The 21,528-nt window shown below is 37.0% G+C and overlaps 2 protein-coding genes across 5 annotated transcripts in view; both read right to left on the bottom strand.

Annotated features, from left to right (window-relative positions):
- LOC134792698 (uncharacterized) overlaps positions 1-21,528 on the bottom strand; it is a 603,576-nt gene that overhangs the window by 294,324 nt on the left and 287,724 nt on the right. The gene's annotated exons all lie outside the window — the stretch shown is intronic.
- LOC134793040 (sodium-independent sulfate anion transporter-like) lies at positions 19,281-20,977 on the bottom strand. Its single transcript, XM_063764563.1, has one exon. The coding sequence runs from the start codon at positions 20,691-20,693 to the stop codon at positions 19,281-19,283; it is 1,413 nt and encodes a 470-aa protein (XP_063620633.1). The 5' UTR covers positions 20,694-20,977.

The following is a 21,528-nucleotide window of genomic DNA, read 5'->3' as shown; positions in this document are numbered from 1 at the left end:
TTGCTCTAAGAAATATGTTATGGATTGATGACGTCACTGTTTAGAACGCTTCTGATTGGCGTTTCAGTAAAAATGGCCGATTGGAGAATTTTGCACTTTTATTTTATTGAATATATTAATAATCCTTCAGTTTATACTGAGATTGGGACATTTTTTAGAATTATATTAACATATATGTTTCGTTGAAACCATTATTTCCATGATTCTTTGTTACATGCAACAGGCCTATTGTATGTATGTAGGTATAATAAGTGATGTGTATGGTAGATGTCTACCATCTAAATATCTACCATCTGATCATTTCTCCCTCGCATACTTCACAACTACCTGAATATTCAAGTTCATTAGACTTATGAATTTGATATTTACCTTCAGTCTAACCGCCGTCTGGTCTACAGTTTGTATTACAAATGAAAATATTAGTACCTAGTATATAGAGGAATAAGGCGAAGTCTTAGTTTAATATTGCCGCATGCAGTTATACTCGTAGGTTATTTGAAAATGTTGGTTTAGCCTAACTTAGGCTAGGTAGGCGTATCTACCTATGTTTGATGTAAGTTCATTTCTAAATACAGTGTAAACTCCGTATAACGTCGTCGACATTTTTGCCTCTAGTTGGTTTACTTTAATATTAATTTCTCTCTATATAACAAAAACTCTCTATAACGTTAAAAACGTCCCGTCCCTTGAGTGAACTATATAGAGTTTACACAGTACTTCGTTTCGTACTTATCTGACATTATTAGTTTAATACTGATAAATATGAATGTGGATACATATTCGGTCAAAATTTTTTCGTTACCAATAAATGAATTAACAAATATTAACAGAATGAAGTATACAGGTTTAGGATTTTCTCTTTGACGTCTTTAAGAATCAAGTACCTAACACGAAATCAAAGTATATCAATACTATACATAATACTCTTTAGTGCACACCTCATCAATAACAGATAATGAAACAAATGAGAACCATAAAAGTGTGACAATTGATCTTCTTATCACTAAAGAGAGACCTTCAAGTATTAGTTGTTATAATGCAGGACTTAAATCTAATGACTCAAACACTGTAGGAAGTGAACTAATCGATCCCCAAACAGTCAATACATACATTCATCAAAGCATACCTTCAGAGCCCCACTCCGAAACTAAACAAATGAGTGACGCGTTGCTATTGGCAACAATGTATGGCTCATTTGTTAGGTATTTCATTACCTATGTCTGAAGCAGGCACCGCTTGACAAGGGCCGGACCCAAAGCGTACAACTTTATTCAACAACCAAACGATAGTAAAATCAACTTTAACGATGATGCAATAGAGACTAAAGATGATGAAAGAGCTAGCTTGGTGAATGATTTGGAAAGTTTTGATTTTAATTATGCACATGCAAATTCAAATCATAATGTAAATACAGATAAGGTTGACATTGATAAAATTGAGGAAATATTGTATGTTTAAAAGGTATCAGGTAGTGTTAACATTAATATGCGGGTTTGTTTAGATGTGACCTCAATTATTCAGGCGTTTAACGGGAAGTAGGGATTAATGGATGGAGAAGGGTTTATTACGGAATTTAAACCGAATCATTGTTTATTCATAAATTGTTGGGAAAGCTATTCAAGTGTGATGACACAATTAGCCTTTATTAGATATGGTTTTAGTTTTACTAGTTGTCCAATTAAGAGAATTAATATAACCGTTACTAAAACTCGAATTTCGAACTTAAGTCGCTGAAAAGACGAAAAAAAAATCTTTTGTACGAATAATCCTATCAGTGACACCTTTTCAGGTACGATCACCCTGTTATCTATCGCCTCCATAATTCAATATAACAAAGACTCAATCTTCCACTGACGGCGCATTTCCTTGTAGCAAATCAGTATATAACGCCGGAGCTAATCACCTGGAAACTATTCTCTATTCAGAAGCTTGAAATTTTACACAAAAAACGGTCCACGGTGTCTCTCGTGCCCACCCGGCCAATTTTCGCAGAGCTCTGGAACCTCCACGAAAACCCCCGGACGAAGAATGTTTGAATAGATGTCAGGGAGGGTGGGAAGCTTTAGTGATACTGGCCGTAGGGAAGAGAACGATGTGCTCACTCAACCGTTGTTTCCACGTGATTTGACGTGTCATTGCCATGACTCCGTATGACAGATAAAGTTAAATATCAGGCGAGCGAAATCTGAAGTCGCACGCGAATATTCCGTCCTTCAGATGTTCGTGACGCAATAATCGTAATGGCTTACTAGTAATTCGATGGTCGTCGTAAATTTAGGGCTTGTTTATGTCTTTATTTTGATAAGGCTTTTGAGGTCAATGATCGCGGTAGGCTTTATGATGTTATTGTCTATGCCACACAACAGTCAAATAGTACAAAGATAAAATTGAAATGACAATACTTACCGCAGATTCAATTGCAACTCTAACAATTAGCTATTGCAGCTCTGCTGAGATTTAATGCCACTATCTAAGTAGATATCTCCTATATATTTATTTCCCAAGTAATAAGCCATCGAAGTTTTGCTAAAGAAACGTAGCCTAACTTTTTCAATGAAAATATTAAATTACCAAGTCATATCCCAGCAGGATGTCTCGGAATCAAAAATTAATTTTCTCGGCTACAAAATATTTTCCTCAAAAACGGTTGATCGGTTCTTTCAAGATTACCATTTTGTGCGGGATGGATTTCCGCATGTTATTGGCAGTTGAGATTAGACGACGGAACCTGCTCAGACTTGCCGGTCTTAGAGGCTTTTGATATAAAGCTAATTTGGCAACGGTATATAAATATTGCGTAAAAAAATCGGCAGGAGAATTGCATTTACTAAAATTCTATAAAGGTAACGCTGCCAGCCTTCTTGGCACCATAACGCATGAAGGTGACCTGGCGAGCATTTTTTTATTTTTAAGTTTACTTTAAGATTTGTTATCTTAGTTTAGTTTTAATTTTAATGTTTAGTTTATTTATTTTGCTAGTTATCATGTAGGTACTATGTTTTTTATTTAATTTGCATCATGTTGAATTGACATTTATTTAAATTAGTAAAATGTTATAACACATTCTCATTTTCAAGGAGTACAACCTAATAAACAATTCAATACTAATTAATTTACTTACCACAAACAATAAAAGGTCAATGCTGATTAGGATCTTAGTATATTGAACTTTTATTGCTCATTTATTTAGGCTTATTATTAACCGGGCAACTAAAATATTAAACAGGAACTTTCATTGGGCATATAATAATATAATTTGGCTGTGCATTCATATTTTAGCGCCAAAAAAATATATTAGCCTTAAATATAAGCATCATATTATTAAAAAAACTGGCAGCAAAATCAAGCCACCCAAAAAAAATATAGGAAACTTAAAGTGATAGGTTGGCGACTAAAATAATAAATTGGCAACTAATATTGTAAAGCGATCATAAAATTTAGTTGTCATCTAGTTGTTCATCCCTAAGTAATCAACTATAGCCATAACTGAGCATGTCGTTCCAGCTAAGGTAGTATTTTAACACGAAAGCAGTTAAATTTAATGAATATTGGTCACTTTTTACACAAAACACCTCAAATTAATTTACCAATACGTAATGGTCAGTACACTTATTATAGTCGAAATTTCTAATCATGAAACGCCTAATGGCCATTATACCATTAGATCTTTAAATTTTTAATTACTAATTTCAATAGTTACCATTGTGTTCTGCTAGAGTCAACAGATAGGTGCGACGACGAGCAAAGCGGGGAGGAGCGTGTTAGGTTGATCGTGTATTGACCAAACAAAATATTTTAAAAGAACTTCATTTTGGAATTAATAGATAGCCGTTTTCTTTTTAAAATGTGCTTCATAAATGGTCTCCAATATAATAATTCAGTTGCCAAATAAATACTTGGTACCTGCCTAAAAATAATCAAAAGCTGTAACGGCATTAAAATACAACTCATATTGATATATTTTAAGGCTCCGTTTTTGTTGCCAAACTATTAATTTTAGTACCCATTTCAATTTTTTTAAACTACCCAAATTCGATTAATTTGTTGACCGGTTAAATACGTGCCATTTATTTATATCTTAAACTTAAGCTAAAATCTTTAAGGCTGTCAACGTTACATTTCATACAAAAACATTCACAATCAAATTAAGCTTTTGCTCAACTAGTACACAGTTGAAGATAAACCAATCCCCAAATCTTGCATCAAAAATAAACGCGTCACCACATTATCGTAATCGAAACCTCAGCACATATTTAGTTGATGGGATAAAGAGTATAAATCTGTCATTTTCAGACTGCTGAATCACGTTAATAAATTTAAGGAAACTGCACACCCTCTTTGACGCATCGACATCGACGCAATGGGGGACGACTGATAAGGGCCCCTTTTGAAACAGGTGACGATCATTTATTGCAAAAATTTAACAAATATTTTGACAAATTTAAAATTCCGTCTTAACTCTACATTAAATTTTCTGACATAATATCATTTTCCGTTGACATTATAATAACTATTGAAATTATTTTGACGATCATAACTTTGACTGTGTTGATTAAATTTATATTCAACCATAAAAAAACAGTTTCAATTGATAAAATAACACGTTTTTTCATAGATTTATATTGATTGATTTACAAAAACTTGACTCAAATACATTTAATGCAATGCCCTTCAATAGTAGGTATTTTTCATCTAAATAATAATTCTGTATCTAAACATTTCGTATATTTTCATTAACTACGTTATTGTTATTACAAATGGCTTGTTCTGCAGTTGCACTGATAAAGATGTAGTGTATATTTTCGAATAGGTGCTTGAGATCGATATGACTTTTATCAGTCTTAGTCAAGTACTAACACATAGTTAGATTTTACTCTTAACAGGGAGTTTTCCGCACTAATTGCATGGATGTAAGTAAAAAGAGGTAGATATGGTACCAGGCGCACGATCGTGAGCCATCAAATATAGGTTCCGGAACCTATATTTAGTTAGTCGTATGGGTGACGGCAACATTTATTTATTTTTATTTATTTATTTAACAATATATTTACACGGCATTACAGACAAGCCAATACACCGAGAAATTAGACATTGCAACACACACAGTATACAAACACATGAAACATATAAGGAGACATTAAACATAAATGCTGGACAGCCTGTCATCCATCATCTCGCAGAAATTCAGACATTCACGGCACACAGTCGCCCATCTCCAAGCAAACAAGTCACATTCAGGTGCCGATGTCAGGAGCGCATTGAGCAGCGTCAGCGCACGATAGAGCGGCGAATTCCTATGCGACACCGTGCGCGCCGCCGGCACTGCCAGCAGTGGACGCGCTCGCGGCCTCAAAGTGATTTTTGGCAAGTCAGGGACATACAGCCGTAAAACTCGAGCCACAAGCTCCGGGCAGTCGGACTCCCCACGCAGTATGCGACAAGCATTGGTCATCAATTTATTGTTGCGCCTTACTTCTAGGGAATTATATCCGAGGCATCCGAGTAAATATTTCGTTGGATACATAAAAGGATAATAACCAAATCTTTTTTTGAATAAGAATCTTAGGAATGCCTTTTGGATCTTCTCCAGAAGTAAGGCGTAAGTGGATTCGTACGGGTGCCAGATGATTGACGAGGCCTCAAGCTTACTTCTGACCAATGCGCTGTAAATCATCCCTATGGCCCCAATGTCCCAGAAGTCCTTGACATTGCGGATCACAAAGCCTAGTCTCCTAAAAGAACTATCCGCGAGTGTACGAATATGCTCGTGAAAGCTCAGGCGCTCATCAAAGGTCACACCAAGATCTTTTACGGTAAAGACCCTGGCGATCACCTCAGTTCCCAACGTGTACTGCTGAAGTCGGGGGGTAGCGGAACGACTAAACGTGCACACAGAACACTTCGAAATATTAAAAAGCAGTTTATTGGCTATACTCCAGTTTGTAACTGAGGTAATATCCTCTTGAAGAGAGACACAATCCGCTCCACTCTTTACTCCATACACCAGCTTCAAATCGTCAGCGTATAACAAACATTGAGCATGCTTAACAACAGATTCCAGGTCATTGATCATGAGTCCAAATAAGAGCGGGCCAAGTATCGAACCCTGACTGACCCCAGACCTGGTATGGTACGGAGCCGAGACGAAACACCCATAACGAACGTACTGCTGACGATCGCGCAAATAACTAGCGAAGAAAGCAAGCAACCTTGGCGAGAAGCCTAAGTCATTTAACTTTCTCATAAGTACGTCATTATCTACGCGATCGAAAGCTTTTCGGAAATCGAAATACAGAACATCGATCTGGGTGCCTCTATCAAGATGCTCAGAGATAGTGGCCGTCAAAGTTAGCAGGTTGGTCTCGACGGAGCGATTTGCTCTAAAGCCATGCTGAGCATCGCACAAATGTGGTTTCAATTGTGTTGCTAATGTTTTATGCACTATCGACTCGAATAACTTTGCCATTGTGGGAAGTACAGCTATAGGCCTATAGTTTTCAACATTAGCGGTGTCGCTAGTCTTTGGAATAGGCCTCACTCTTGTTGTCTTCCACAGCTTCGGATAAGTGCCAGTTGAAATTAGGGCTCGCGGTCGTGTCCGGGTTTCGTGTACACGTGTTCGGTACCCGTTTCCGAACTACACGTACACGGTTTTCTGACCCGTTCTACACGTGTAGTCGTGCACACGTGTAATTAAGATCCGTGTATCCGGGTACCCGTGTACCCGTGTACACGGCGAAACGGACCTTAAATACACGCGGGCCTAACCCGTCCTTGGCGTGTAGCGGAGATTGTAGTAATGTATATATGGATGTTCAATGTGATTGATATGTGTTGTACCAATTTAATTTATTTTTCACCTCAGCAGCTCGAACAAGGGTACTTTGCTAACAGTGAGCAAAATGCGATTTTGTTAAAGGAAAATATAACATATTCCGTTCGTGGTAGTTTCAGTCAGAGATGGGCAAAATTCATTTGAATGACGAATTACGAATGAGAATTACCAAATCATTCGCGAATGACGAATAATTTTTTCGAATGATCATTCGTGTTCAATTCATTCGCGAATAATTTATTCGGCGAATAAAATAGCCCACGAATAAATTATTTGCGAATAATATTGTCGAATAGTTAGCTTACAAAATAACTATTTAGCTGTTTTATATCCCAATAGTAAAAAGAAAATGTTTTCTATCGGTTTATCTGGTTGGTTGATTTGAGGTGTGGAAACTGGGAATACGCCTCATGTATTGGCGGTCACGTGGGGCGAGAACAACTGGAAATACACCAATAATGGGGGTATTCCCGTTTGTCCCCTTCGGGAACATGTGGGAAAAGACAAACAATCTTTCCCATTTGTCCCCACTTCATTGAAGCAGGGACAAATAGGAACACACCATTAACGGGTGTATTCTTATTGTTCCCCGCCGGGAACAGATGGGAATAGGCGCTGCATATAAAACATTTCCATTTGTCCCTCATGTATGGCGTAGGTCACGTGGATAGGGGACAAATGGGATTACATCAATAATGCACCCATTATAACCAATAATGGGTGTATGCCCATTTGTCCCCGCGGGGAACATATAGGAAAAGAAGCCGCATATAAATATTTCCCATTTGTTCCCACTTTATTTTTGTAAGGACAAAAGGGAACACACCATTTTCGGATGTATTCCCATTTGTCCCCGCCGGGTACAGAAGTGATAGGATTTGCATATAAATATTTCCCATCTGTACCCTCCTTATTGGTGTGGGGACAAATGGGAACACACCATTTTCGGAAGAATTCCTATTTGTCCACGCCGCGAGAGACATTTGGGAAAAGACGCTGCATAGAAATCTTTTGTATCGGCACCAAATGGGAACACCAATATCGGGGACAAATGGGAACACCAAAACTCATATAAAACATTCCCATTTGTCCCCGCCTCATGTATGACGTAGGTCACGTGAATCGGGGACAAATGGGAATACACCAATAAAGCACCCATCATGACCAATAATGGGTGAATTCCCATTTGTCTCCGCGGGGAACATATGTGAAGACCCTGCGTAAAAATATTTTCCATTTTTCCCCACCTTATTGGGGTGGGGATAATTGGGAACACAATTTTCGGATGTATTCCCATTTCTCTACGTCGGGAACTGATGGAATAGGTGCTGCATATAAATCGTACCCATTTGTCTCCGCCTCGGGGACAAATGGGAACACCAATATCGGGGCAAATGGGAACACCAAAATTCATATAAACATTCCCATTTGTCCCCGCCTCGTGTATGGCGTAGGTCACGTGAATTGGAGACAAATGGGAATACACCAATAATGCACCCATTATTGGTGTATTCCCATATTACTAATAATTACCAATAATGGGTGAATTCCCATTTATCTCCGCGGGGAACATATGGGTAGACCCTACATAATAATATTTTACACAAATATCGGATGTATTCTCACTTGTCCCGGCCGGGAACAAATGGGAATAGGCGCTGCATATAAACAATTCCCATTTGTCCCCACCATGGATGGCGACGGTCAGTTGGGGCCTTTCCCAAAATTTTCCTTGGCTCTAAAATACGCTGCAGTTGCATACCTATTCAGATTTGCCATCTGAGTGTGTATTACAAAAATCCTTCGTGTAATTTATTCGAATAATTCATTTCTTATTCGAAATTCTAAACGAATGGTTTATTCGCGAATATTAATCTCACCATAATTATTTCGATAAAAAATGATTCGAATAATGCCCAACTCTGGTTTCAGTAAGCATAACTATCTACTTTTGTATTAAATAATCATTTAGGTTTATATAACACTTTAAACTCTCGCGTTTTGTACACATAATTACACAAACGGGTCTACCGCGATATAATTTCATTGTTTTTACCTTTAATTCCGACGTTTCAGCTGAGTTGCACCAGCTGTGGTCACGGAAAGACTGACGTCCCAACAAATGGTAATATGGTGGTGGTGGTATTTAGGTTTACTTTAATTATCAAAAAACTACATCAATGAAGAAACTGAAATACCAACAATGAAGTCAACGGTTACTGAGATATTGTTAATTTTAATCTTATGATTATTGAAACAAATTGTACTTACCTACCTATTATTGACATTACAAATCAATCCAGTAAAACTGAAAAGTAGGTAATCGAATCTTCCTAACCTTCCACATATTCAATCGTATGTCTTCATAGCACGAATCTCCGCTACACGAGAGTGAAGGGTCGAACCGGCGGGTAAATAAGATCCGTTATTTCGTGTATCCGTGTACCCGTGTACACGGGTACCCGTGTAAACGTTTCCGAATCCGGGCGGGTTCGTGTAGTTCGGGTTCTTAAGCCCGGCGGGCTTAAGAACACGGGTACCCGTGTCAGCGTGTAACACGTGTATCGGGAGCTCTAGTTGAAATTGCCAGGTTGAATAAGAAACGAATGGGAACTTTCAACTGCTCCATACACCCCTTGACAATGTATGCTGGAAAATTGTCAGGTCCAACAGAACTCACGGCCTTTAACCGTTTTATGCCAGCAACCACCTCCCGTTCAGATATATCAGAAATATTAATACATTGCGAATGGCTCCGGCCGCAGTCCTGAAGCAAGTTCACATCCAATAGTGGGACCTCTGGTAGGAAGACGCCAGAAAAAAACCTAGAAAAAGCAACTGCTGCCTCGGCTCCCGCGAATCGCTTTCCCTCGAACATGACTTCACCAGCAAACCCACCCTTCGACTTGAGACTATCAATATGCTGCCATAACGAGCGAGGATCCCTTTTCACATTACTTTGAATCTGATCAATGTAGCTGTCATACGCCAAAGCAATTCTTGTTTTAATATCCCTTCTAAGCTGGGCAAACTCGTTATAAGCTGCAATGTTGTTGGTAGCCTTCCAGGTCCGGTGGATACTAGCTTTCCGTGCTATGTCAGCAATGAGATCAGGCGTGAACCAAACCGGGTAGCGTCTACTGACACCCTTTGAGCGACGTTTTCTCGGTATACATGTATCAAAAAAGCCATAAATTTTATTATAGAATAAGTCTACTGCAGTGTCGACATTTTTAGCCTGAAGTATATCTTGCCAATTTGCTGCAGCGATCAGTTCATACAATAATTCATAGTTACCCTTACTGAAATCCCAGTCTTGCCGTGAGTCTAAATTACTAGCTTCTATGCGCTCAGAAGAAGGCCTTAACACTGCTGCAACAGGTACCGATATTTCCAACGGCGGATGATACGCATCCCGTTTAGGAACCAATCCTCCACCCTCTACTTCCATGACATGAACACCGCGAATACGTTCTGACACCAGCACAACGTCTAATTTTCCACCATACGCATTCGTCACTTCATTCATCTCATTCAGACCACACATTGTTAACAAAAAAGAATAATAACATTTAATCGTTTGAGACATATACAATGGGTTCAAATTTAGATCTCCAAACACGAGAACTACTCCTTTCAGTTTTTCAATATTTTGTTCAATGGTTTGGAACCAGCTCATGTAAACATCATCTGAGGCACCAGGAGGAATATACACAACACAGAGGTAAAAAACAACAGTTTTAAAGGTGAGCGCAATCCAAAGGTCCTCTCCATTCAGCGTTTCGAGTTCTTGAAGCCGCCGTATCACGAGTCCTGGGCGCGCAGCGAACATCACGCCGCCTCCGCGTGAACCAGTAGCACGATCACGACGTATCACGCTCCAACCGCTGCAGGACAGTTCGGCATCATTGACAGCCTCGGTTAGAAAGGACTCCGTTACTGCTACGACATCACAATCTAACGAAAGCAAGTTAAACCTGAAGTAGTTGAGCTTTGTATTTAGGCCCCTTACGTTCTGATAAGTGATCCTCATAATTGGAGTATTTTCCCACTTATGATTACGCTTAGGAGCGCGTTCCCGAGTTCTGGGCAATTTTTGGTCTCCGAAATAACCACGCCTTAACTCGAGCGTTATCAGGCCAGACTTCGGCAGACAGGCACTTATCGTACATGACAGGGGGGACGCCAATTTTGTACGACTTGTATTGACCCTTGGGTTTAAGCTCTTCCACTGTAAATGTACTCTCAGGGCTCAGGCTCTGCAGATAAGCTCGTACCTCATCAGCCCCCGAAATCATGTTCCACAAGTGAATATATTTCTTGTACTCCACAGCCTTCAGCGATGTTACATCCGGCCCCGCAGTACAGCGAAGGGAACCGTAACGTCTTTTCCTGTATCGAACCTCTTTGAATTCCCCAGCAGCAGCACTGTCGTCCTCATCAGTGGAGTTTGCGTCACTGCGTGACATATCATCGCCAGACAGTGCCGCAGGCGACAATTGGGGCACTGGATCAGCCTGAGTCACCTCACTCTGTGCGACTACGATTCTGCTCACCTTAGGCTCAGCTGCACTTCCTGACGTCTGCTCCTTACTGCGGGTCTTGCGTTTTCGCCTTGGCTTCAGCTTAATCGTACCAGATTCCGCTATGTTGTTCAAACTCGATGACGGCAGTCCAGCTTCACAACACTTACAGGGCCGTGCCGATGCTGCTTCCAGACGCATAAGTCGTTCATTAACGGCCTCGATTTTTTCTGTGCTTACCGCAAGCGAGGCCTGGTACTGAGCGATAGAAGCAACCGCCTCAGTCAGCTGCCGAGACAGTGCGTTCATCTGATCCCGAACATCTGCAAGTTCTTGCGCCATAGATGTCGAACCGGTCGCGGGTGGCGGCGTCGAACATGTCAAGTTGTCAAAATCGTTGGACCAAATTTTAGTTTTGTCAACTATGAACGTCACACGTCTACATAAATAAAAGGTCATTGACTAATTGTAAGTTTCTGACTTTGGCCCAATGGTTGACTGGTAGAGAATGCGTTATGGCATCAAATCCGCCATTTGTACTTTCTAAGGGGTAATTAAATAAATAAATAATATTAACATATCATCATCATCATCATCATCATCATCTCAGCCATAAGACGTCCACTGCTAAACATAGGCCTCTCCCATTGACCTCCATACATACCGGTTGGAAGCGACCCGGATCCAGCGTCTTCCGGCGACCTTAACAAGGTCGTATGTCCATCTTGTGGGTGGACGTCCTACCCTGCGCTTGCTAGTCCGTGGTCTCCACTCGAGCACTTTTCGACCCCATAATTATTTTAACATATAAGTACTTAAGAGTGTTTTTTGAAGTTTCCGACAAAATGTTTGGTGAAAAGTTTAAAAGGGAGCAGCTTTCCAAACTCCAAAATCAACAATCTAAAATTTATTGTGCAAGTAAATTAAAATAAATTTAAGTGTTATTAATTTTATTTGTCTAGAGTTAGACCGACGCGAGTCTGCAACGATTTTGATAGCACACGCAGTGCAAGTGTTATTTATACGTCATAATTTCATAGAAGTCTAAAATAACACTTGCACTGCGTGTGCTATCAAAATCGTTGCAGACTTAATTCGTGAACATAAAAAAAAACGAAACTATTAAGATTTTACGCTTTTATTAAAACGTCTTCAGAGTTAGAGGCAATTACAAACCTGTCGGTATATTTAGGGTTAATGTCAAGACATAAGTTAACAATTGTGATATTTCATAAGATTTCAAGAATAAATTATAATTATTTTGTCTGCGTTATGTTAAACTTATGGCATTCAGTGGGTAGTGATTAGAAATGTGATTTGTGTTTACCCGAATATTTGTTAATTAATATGTCGGTAGTCGCGAAAATGACCCTACTCTCCTACCCGCCAATTCAAATGATGAAAAAGTATAAATGTAACTTACCATGAGATGGAAGGGGCATTCTCGCTTTGGCGCTTGAGCCGGTAACATTGAGTAGGAAGGCTTACTGCTTGTTAAGTTAAGAATGTCGAAAGTGTTGAAGTAGGAACTTAGAGTAAAATAAAGGCAATTGATTGTACGAAGGACTTTGATTCATCACAAGTCAGAAGTGGTAACACGGCGCCCATAAAAGGACCAGAACGTGTGAGTACCTAGTATATCTACATATACATATTTTATATACATACATATTTTATATACTTACTCTGACGTTATGGTAGTAAGTTTTAAGTTGTGTAATGCTTATAATCTCAAAACCTGATTAATAATATGCAGATACGCGATCATAGTCAAGTTGAAGTAACGAAGTAGACTTGTTACGTAATTTATAACTCTGCGGGTAACTTTTTACAAGAGTCATATTACGATTATGTACAGTGCAGTTACTACTGCACTGTACATAAGATGTTATTTTTATTTTTGTGTAGTATCAATGTTTAGCGAAGTTGAATACAATGGATACGATTTGGATAAATATTTAATGAATCCGTTAGCAATTACAAAACAAACAAGTACTGTACGTGTACCATTAAAGGCAAGTACGTTTATTGTCGTTAAAGGAACAATTTTATATAACTGATTTTAAATTTTAGTGGTTTTAAATTTTAATATGCCCATATTGTGAAGAGACATGCAGAAGTTCTCGGTTGTTATGCAGATCTAGTTGAAATACGTACTGTCGTTAAATGAAAGTGTTTACATACATGTGCATCCTATATTTGAGTTTCGAATACTGAACCTAATCTATTAAATAGTAGGTATATTTAGTATGAGCTAAATGATCCAATAGCAAGTCATGCTTGATAACCGCCTCTGGTTAGTTTTGAAATGAATGAAGAGTGTCTTAAGTGATTACTATGTACCTTAAGTGCCGTGTAACGACAATTACGTGGTTTGGTAACAACAATTAAACTTTCAATATTGATTTGGCTATTATGTATGTGTACCATGTAGGTAATATAACCGGGTCTAATGTTTAGTTACCTATGTAGGTGGGTAAAAGTATAGTTAGCATGTAGTTAGTCACCAATGTCACCATGTAGGTGTACTATAGTCAGACTCTAATGGTTCTAGATATCATGTAGGTGGTATCATATAACCGGGTCTAATGTTTATTTACCTATGTATGTAGGTAAAAGTGTAGTTAGCATGTAGTTAGTCACCATGTATGTGGTGTACTATAGTCAGACATTAATGGTTCTAGATATCATGTAGGTGGTATCATATAACCGGGTCTAACGTTTAGTTACCTATGTATGTAGGTAAAAGTGTAGTTAGTCACCATGTATGTGGTGTACTATAGTCCGACATTAATGGTTCTAGATATCATGTAGGTGGTATCATATAACCGGGTCTAATGTTTAGTTATATATGTAGGTGGGTAAAGGTGTAGTTAGCATGTAGTTAGTCACCATGTATGTGGTGTACTAATAGTCAGACTCTTAGGGTTCTAGATATCATGTAGGTGGTATCATATAACCGGGTCTAATGTTTACAGCCATGTAGATGTGCTGTTTATGAGTACGGCCATGTAGTGTGCTGCTAGAGTCTACAGCCATGTAGATGTGCTGTTTGTGAGTGTAGCCATGTAGTGTGCTACCAGAGAATTTAATACGAGTTTGAGTCAAATACGAGTTTGAGTCTTATACGAGTTTGAGTCTAATACGATTTTGAGTCTAATACGATTTGAGTCTAATACGATTTTGAGTCTAATACGAGTTTGAGTCTAATACGAGTTTGAGTCTAATACGAGTTTGAGTCTAATACGAGTTTGAGTCTAATACGAGTTTGAGTCTAATACGAGTTTGAGTCTAATACGAGTTTGAGTCTAATACGAGTTTGAGTCTAATACGATTTTGAGTCTTAACGATTTTGAGTCTAATACGATTTTGAGTCTAATACGACTTTGAGTCTAATACGACTTTGAGTCTAATACGATTTTGAGTCTAATACGATTTTGAGTCTTATACGATTTTGAGTCTAATACGATTTTGAGTCTAATACGATTTTGAGTCTAATACGATTTTGAGTCTAATACGATTTTGAGTCTAATACGATTTTGAGTCTAATACGATTTTGAGTCTAATACGATTTGGAGTCTAATACGATTTTGAGTCTAATACTATTTTGAGTCTAATAAGATTTTGAGGTTCATACGGTTTTGAGTTTAATTAATACGATTTTGAGTTTAATTAATACGATTTTGAGTTTAATTAATACGATTTTGAGTTTAATTAATACGATTTTGAGTTTAATTAATACGATTTTGAGTTTAATTAATACGATTTTGAGTTTAATTAATACGATTTTGAGTTTAATTAATACGATTTTGAGTTTAATTAATACGATTTTGAGTTTAATTAATACGATTTTGAGTTTAATTAATACGATTTTGAGTTTAATTAATACGATTTTGAGTTTAATTAATACGATTTTGAGTTTAATTAATACGATTTTGAGTTTAATTAATACGATTTTGAGTTTAATTAATACGATTTTGAGTTTAATTAATACGATTTTGAGTTTAATTAATACGATTTTGAGTTTAATTAATACGATTTTGAGTTTAATACGATTTTGAGTTTAATACGATTTTGAGTTTAATACGATTTTGAGTTTAATACGATTTTGAGTTTGAGCTTAATACGATTTTGAGGTTGAGCTTAATACGATTTTGAGGTTGAGCTTAATACGATTGTGAGGTTGAGCTTAATACGATTGTGAGGTTGAGCTTAATACGATTGTGAGTTTGAGCTTAATACGATTTTGAGTTTGAGATTAATACGATTTTGAGTTTGAGCTTAATACGATTTTGAGTTTGAGCTTAATACGATTTTGAGTTTGAGCTTAATACGATTTTGAGTTTGAGCTTAATACGATTTTGAGTTTGAGCTTAATACGATTTTGAGTTTGAGCTTAATATGAGTTTGAGTTTAATACGAGTATATAGTACGAATTGTCTGAATAGTCTAGAGCTGTTTATGAATGTGGCCATGTAGTGCGCTGCTAGAGTCTACAGCCATGTAGGTGTGCTGTTTATGAGTGCGGCCATGTAGTGTGCTGCCAGAGATCTTAAAGAGTTTAAAAATTTAAAAAGTTTATCTTGAGTTTAAAGAGTTAAAGAGTTTATTTTGGGTTTAAAGAGTTTATTTTGAGTTTAAAGAGTTTATTTTCAGTTTAAAGAGTTTATTTTGAGTTTAAAGAGTTTATTTTGAGTTTAAAGAGTTTATTTTGAGTTTAAAGAGTTTATTTTGAGTTTAAAGAGTTTATTTTGAGTTTAAAGAGTTTATTTTGAGTTTAAAGAGTTTCTTTTGAGTTTAAAGAGTTTCTTTTGAGTTTAAAGAGTTTATTTTGAGTTTAAAGAGTTTATTTTGAGATTAAAGAGTTTATTTTGAGTTTAAAGAGTTTATTTTGAGTTTAAAGAGTTTATTTTGAGTTTAAAGAGTTTATTTTGAGTTCAAAGAGTTTATTTTGAGTTTAAAGAGTTTATTTTGAGTTTAAAGAGTTTATTTTGAGTTTAAAGAGTTTATTTTGAGTTTAAAGAGTTTATTTTGAGTTTAAAGAGTTTATTTTGAGTTTAAAGAGTTTATTTTGAGTTTAAAGAGTTTATTTTGAGTTTAAAGAGTTTATTTTGAGTTTAAAGAGTTTATTTTGAGTTTAAAGAGTTTATTTTGAGTTTAAAGAGTTTATTTTGAGTTTAAAGAGTTTATTATGAGTTTAAAGAGTTTATTATGAGTTTAAATAAGTGTAGGGTGAGAAGAAAGTTTAACAACCAATCATGCAGCGCACTGAAATTTAATTACAGGGTAAAATGGATTCCAATATTGACACCCCGAGATCACCTAGACTGCCGTCACGAGCAAGACTGATGCAGAGTCGCGGTAGACGCTGGAGGTTAGCGACGGTGAATCTACCACAGAGGACGCTGTGGACTGCGACAGCCGAGCGTGAGAACAGCCTGAATACAGATGTCGTCACCACAGCAGGCGCTGACGACGAGGGCCTCTCTCAGATGACCCGCACGAAGAAGGACCGCGGGAGTCAAGGCGACGCTCAAGAAGGACCTACAGTAGAGGACGTCATCAAGCATGTAACTAGTATTGTAATTTGAAAAAAAAAATGTTTGATTTCAGAGAGAAAATATTAGATAATTGCAACTGTTAATTACAAACCTGATTAAGCCATTAATGTAATTACGTAGCTTCCCCAAAACATTATACCCATAAACAGTTCTTACATTTACCATAAAAGGACTAAAAATTTGATTATTGATGTCAGTTATTATGGCTCATACTGTGGTAGTTGTCTCTTTCTTCTTATTCTGATATATCAGGCTAAATTGTATTGCTCGTGCCATGTTTGTTATAAGTATGTTACAGTACTAAAATCAATGCAATGAAATTTGGGCTTATTCTATAAGTACGTGCCGATAATAATGTCTGTAATCCTGCGTGTAATAAGCTAAAATAACTAATCGTATGGGGTTGACAGTGTGGACGATGTATTTCGTGAACGTTAACATGATCAGTAGTATAAGTAGGTATTTAAATAGGTATCCCTTTTTATGTAATAGTAATACTAGTCTGAAGAATGAATACCGTTTACATCTGCAATACCGGATACCATGAGTAAATTAAATAATTTGAAGTTTACCTCTACTAGAGTTGCTGTAATTCTTTGTATTATTTTATTGTATTCTGGTGTACAATGAAGAGTATTGGTATTGTATAAACAGACTAGTCTAACTATAATAGGATTGAAAAGGCATCGGGCAACACGGCCGAGTGTGATATTATTGTTGATCGTGCACCGGAGGTAGCACGCAGTCGGATGGCCGAGTGTGATATTTCATAAGATTTCAAGAATAAATTATAATTATTTTGTGTGCGTTATGTTAAACTTATGGCATTCAGTGGGTAGTGATTAGAAATGTGATTTGTGTTTACCCGAATATTTGTTAATTAATATGTCGGTAGGGCAAGCAATACTTAAGTAAAGTACTTAAGCAATTTTCCAAGTTTGAAAAATCATTTCTCAGCATTCATTAATAATTGGAATAATGAATTGCAATTTAATGAATCCTCATTTAATAAATAAGAAAGTAATTTCTGCGATTATTTATTACTTTTATAGTTTTTGAGTAATAGCAAAATTTATCAAAAACTACCCAAAAACCTAATGAATGAACATAAAATCCAGTGAATGAACACTACAAAACCCAGTGAATGAACATTATTTAGATCTTTTTAATCAGCATTAAAAAATCATTTTTAACACAAAAACTGTTTCCAGCTGTATTTTAGTAGGTATAGCGAAAGCGGTAATATCTTTATATCCCCTCCATATTTAATTCAAACATATTAGAATGTAATAAAATGATGGTTTTTCACATATAACACAGAAACCTGTTACATATTAATAATAAAAAGAGAATAAATCTTGAAAACAAGAAATAACGTGCATATTTTGATGTAAAAAGGTCAGGCTCAGCAAATACTTAATGCTTAAAATAATAAACTTGTTATTGCATTGTTCGTGGTTACAGTGTTCATACATAGAATTAGTAGAAATCTAATAAATGAACATGCCAAATTTTGTATTGTTCATACATAGGCATGAAAAATCTAGTAAATGGACTATAGAAATTTGGTTTGTTCCAATACTGGCTGAAAGAATCAGAATCGTTTTCTATACAGAATCACAAAAAACAAGCTAAATACCATTTCGTTTACATATAAATTTAGAAAAAAAAATATATCTAGACGACACCAGTAAATGAACACACCGTTCATTTACTGGTTTCAGAACATTTGATAAGCCAGTAATGGAACTATAAAAAATAAAGACTTAATCACATAATACGCTGACAAACTGTACATTTATTGAAGGTTTAACTCTTAATCTAACCAAAAAACGTAAATTGTACAGGTAAACATTAAATAAGCACTTCATATGTTGCTCCAAACGTACACTGTTCTTATCTGGGATTTAATTTTTCCATACAAAACTTCAATACCAGAAACACGTAAACTTCAAACACTAGTCACATTCAAACTGATCGAAAATAAATTTATCGCGGGTTGCCATTGCATAGGAAATAGAGTCGTTAATAAGTAAAAAAATACGACAATTGGTAGAAATTGCTATATTTCTTATTTTAGACAAAAAACGTGATTTTGTTCAATCACTGGGGGGTGTTCATTCACTGGAGGGTTTACCCTAGTCGCGAAAATGGTCCTACTCTCCTACCCGCCAATTCAAATGATGAAAAAGTATAAATGTAACTTACCATGAGATGGAAGGGGCATTCTCGCTTTGGCGCTTGAGCCGGTAACATTGAGTAGGAAGGCTTACTGCTTGTTAAGTTAAGAATGTCGAAAGTGTTGAAGTAGGAACTTAGAGTAAAATAAAGGCAATTGATTGTACGAAGGACTTTGATTCATCACACAATACTATTGGGAAAATTCATAAACAATACTTTTCGGCCTGCTTTATCAATATCTTGAACCACACACATGAGGTTTGAAGCCACGGTGGAGTCAATTTTTTTGACATTTGAACCATCTATGACAATTGCTGCATTTCTTACATCTTGAGATGCTTGCAATACTTTGCGCCGAACATGTTCAGCCGCACAATATGACAATTTGTCAGGTAAACATATTGATAAATATTCTCCTTTTTCACATAATATTGTAGTTATTTTCACAGATGGTCGTGAAACTGTATACAATAATATCGCAGCATTCACAACTATTCCAGCAACAATCCCGTATTCTAATCCGATTGACAAAGAAAACGACATTGTAATAAGTAACAAAAATAATTCACTTTTGCTGTTCCTCCATAATCTTCCAAATATAACGAAATCTATCATAGAAAACATTGCTGTTATAATTAAACCAGCCAGTGATGCTTTAGGTATGAAATAAAATGTAGACGTTAATAAACTCAAAGCTAATAATATTAGAAAACCAGTAAAGACACCACCTGCAGGGGTTTGTACTCCTGAAGCATTATTTATAGCTGTTCGTGTAAATGAGCCAGTTATAGGCATGCTTTTAGTAAATGAGCCAACTATGTTGCACATTCCTAATGCCATCATTTCTTGAGTAGCATCCACGGGTTTGCCTACTGCAAAGGCCTTTGCAATCGCCACGGATTCTAAAATAGCTACTAAGGGTAACACTATAGATTGAGGCCCCAGGACTGATATGATGTCACTAAATGTATAGGTTTCATTACCTACGGTTGTACTGAAGGGCGGTGGTTCTATTTTCGGTAGTCCACTCCCAATATCACAAATAAGAATTAGAGGTTCCGTGCCTGTTGATACTTTTAGTGTATATGCTATGATCATACCTGTTATAACAACCACGGCATTTCTAGCGAGTGAAACAAACCACCGAAGTTGCTTTGCTAAGCCGTCAGTACGGCTGCACCCTTGTCCAATATTCTTCAACAACAAAAGTATACCGATCGTTAAAAATCCAAGAATCGGATCCCATACTTTCATACTCTTAAAGTTGATTACAAAATTGTACAAGGATTCTGAAAAGTAATTTCCTGATTTTCCGTCGAGACCGAATAACGACTTCATTTGGCCTGCAGCTATTTGTAAAGCAGCGGCGGTTGTAAATCCGCTAATGACTGGCATCGATATAAATTCAACCAGAAATCCAAGATGCAGTATCCCCATACCAAGCTCCACCAGTCCAGATAGGAATGCTGCCAAAACAGCGAAGTCTGCTGAATAACCGGAGACGTATTTCGATACCATTGCAGACATGATGGCTGTAGGTCCAACGGTAACATCCTTGCAGCTTCCGAAGAATAAGTAGACAAATCCTCCCATTCATCCTGCATATAGACCATATTCAGGAGACAGACCAGCTACGACGGCGTATGCAATGCCTTGAGGAATAGCTGTCAGTCCAACTGTGATTCCCGCAATTATATCTTGGATCAGTTTCGTCAGATTGTATTCTGGTAGCCATTCCGTTATAGGCAATCTTTTCTTCACTGTCTTTACGTTACACAGCTCTTTGGAACATTTTTTCAGTCTTCTGCGTACTTGATTTCCATTTTCACTTGTTACAGTCAGAGTTGTCATTATTTTAACGAGCTTCACGTGATTTAGCTCGACAGCCATGGGCAAAAATGTTTAAAGACATATCGACAAGACACTTATCGGTATCATTTGAGTGCTGATCGTGATATTCGTGATCTTGAGAGATTGATAACGGGATTGATAATTTGAATCTCTCTAATATTATGCAATAATGACAATCTGTCACTGTGTTTGACTGTATACGTTCACGGCTAAACTGCTGTAAGATATATTGGAGTAACTTTGAATGTGATCTTATTTTGAAAATGACACGTACATACAAGTAAACTAAACTAGAAGCACTTTCGACTGTAGCAACAGTAAGCAAGCAGCTGCCTTGGCAAGCATTGCAGTAGCACAGGGGTTGACAAAGTATGAAGTGTCTATAGCGATTTTGATATAGAATTTGTCAGTTTGATATAGGATAGGTACCTACACAACTACTATGTATTTTGTAATGCGCTCTCTGGAGAGAGCGAATGAAAAAATATCGTCTATCTTAGAGTTGATTTTGATTATTTCCAAAATATTAATATAATTATAATATTGCAAAGTGACTTTTAAAGAGTTTACTGCATCT

This window comes from Cydia splendana, chromosome 8 (genome assembly GCF_910591565.1).
Source record: "Cydia splendana chromosome 8, ilCydSple1.2, whole genome shotgun sequence".
Taxonomy (NCBI): Eukaryota; Metazoa; Arthropoda; class Insecta; order Lepidoptera; family Tortricidae; genus Cydia; species Cydia splendana.
Note: the sequence above shows the minus strand (reverse complement) of the source record. Positions and strands in the feature narration are given on the sequence as shown.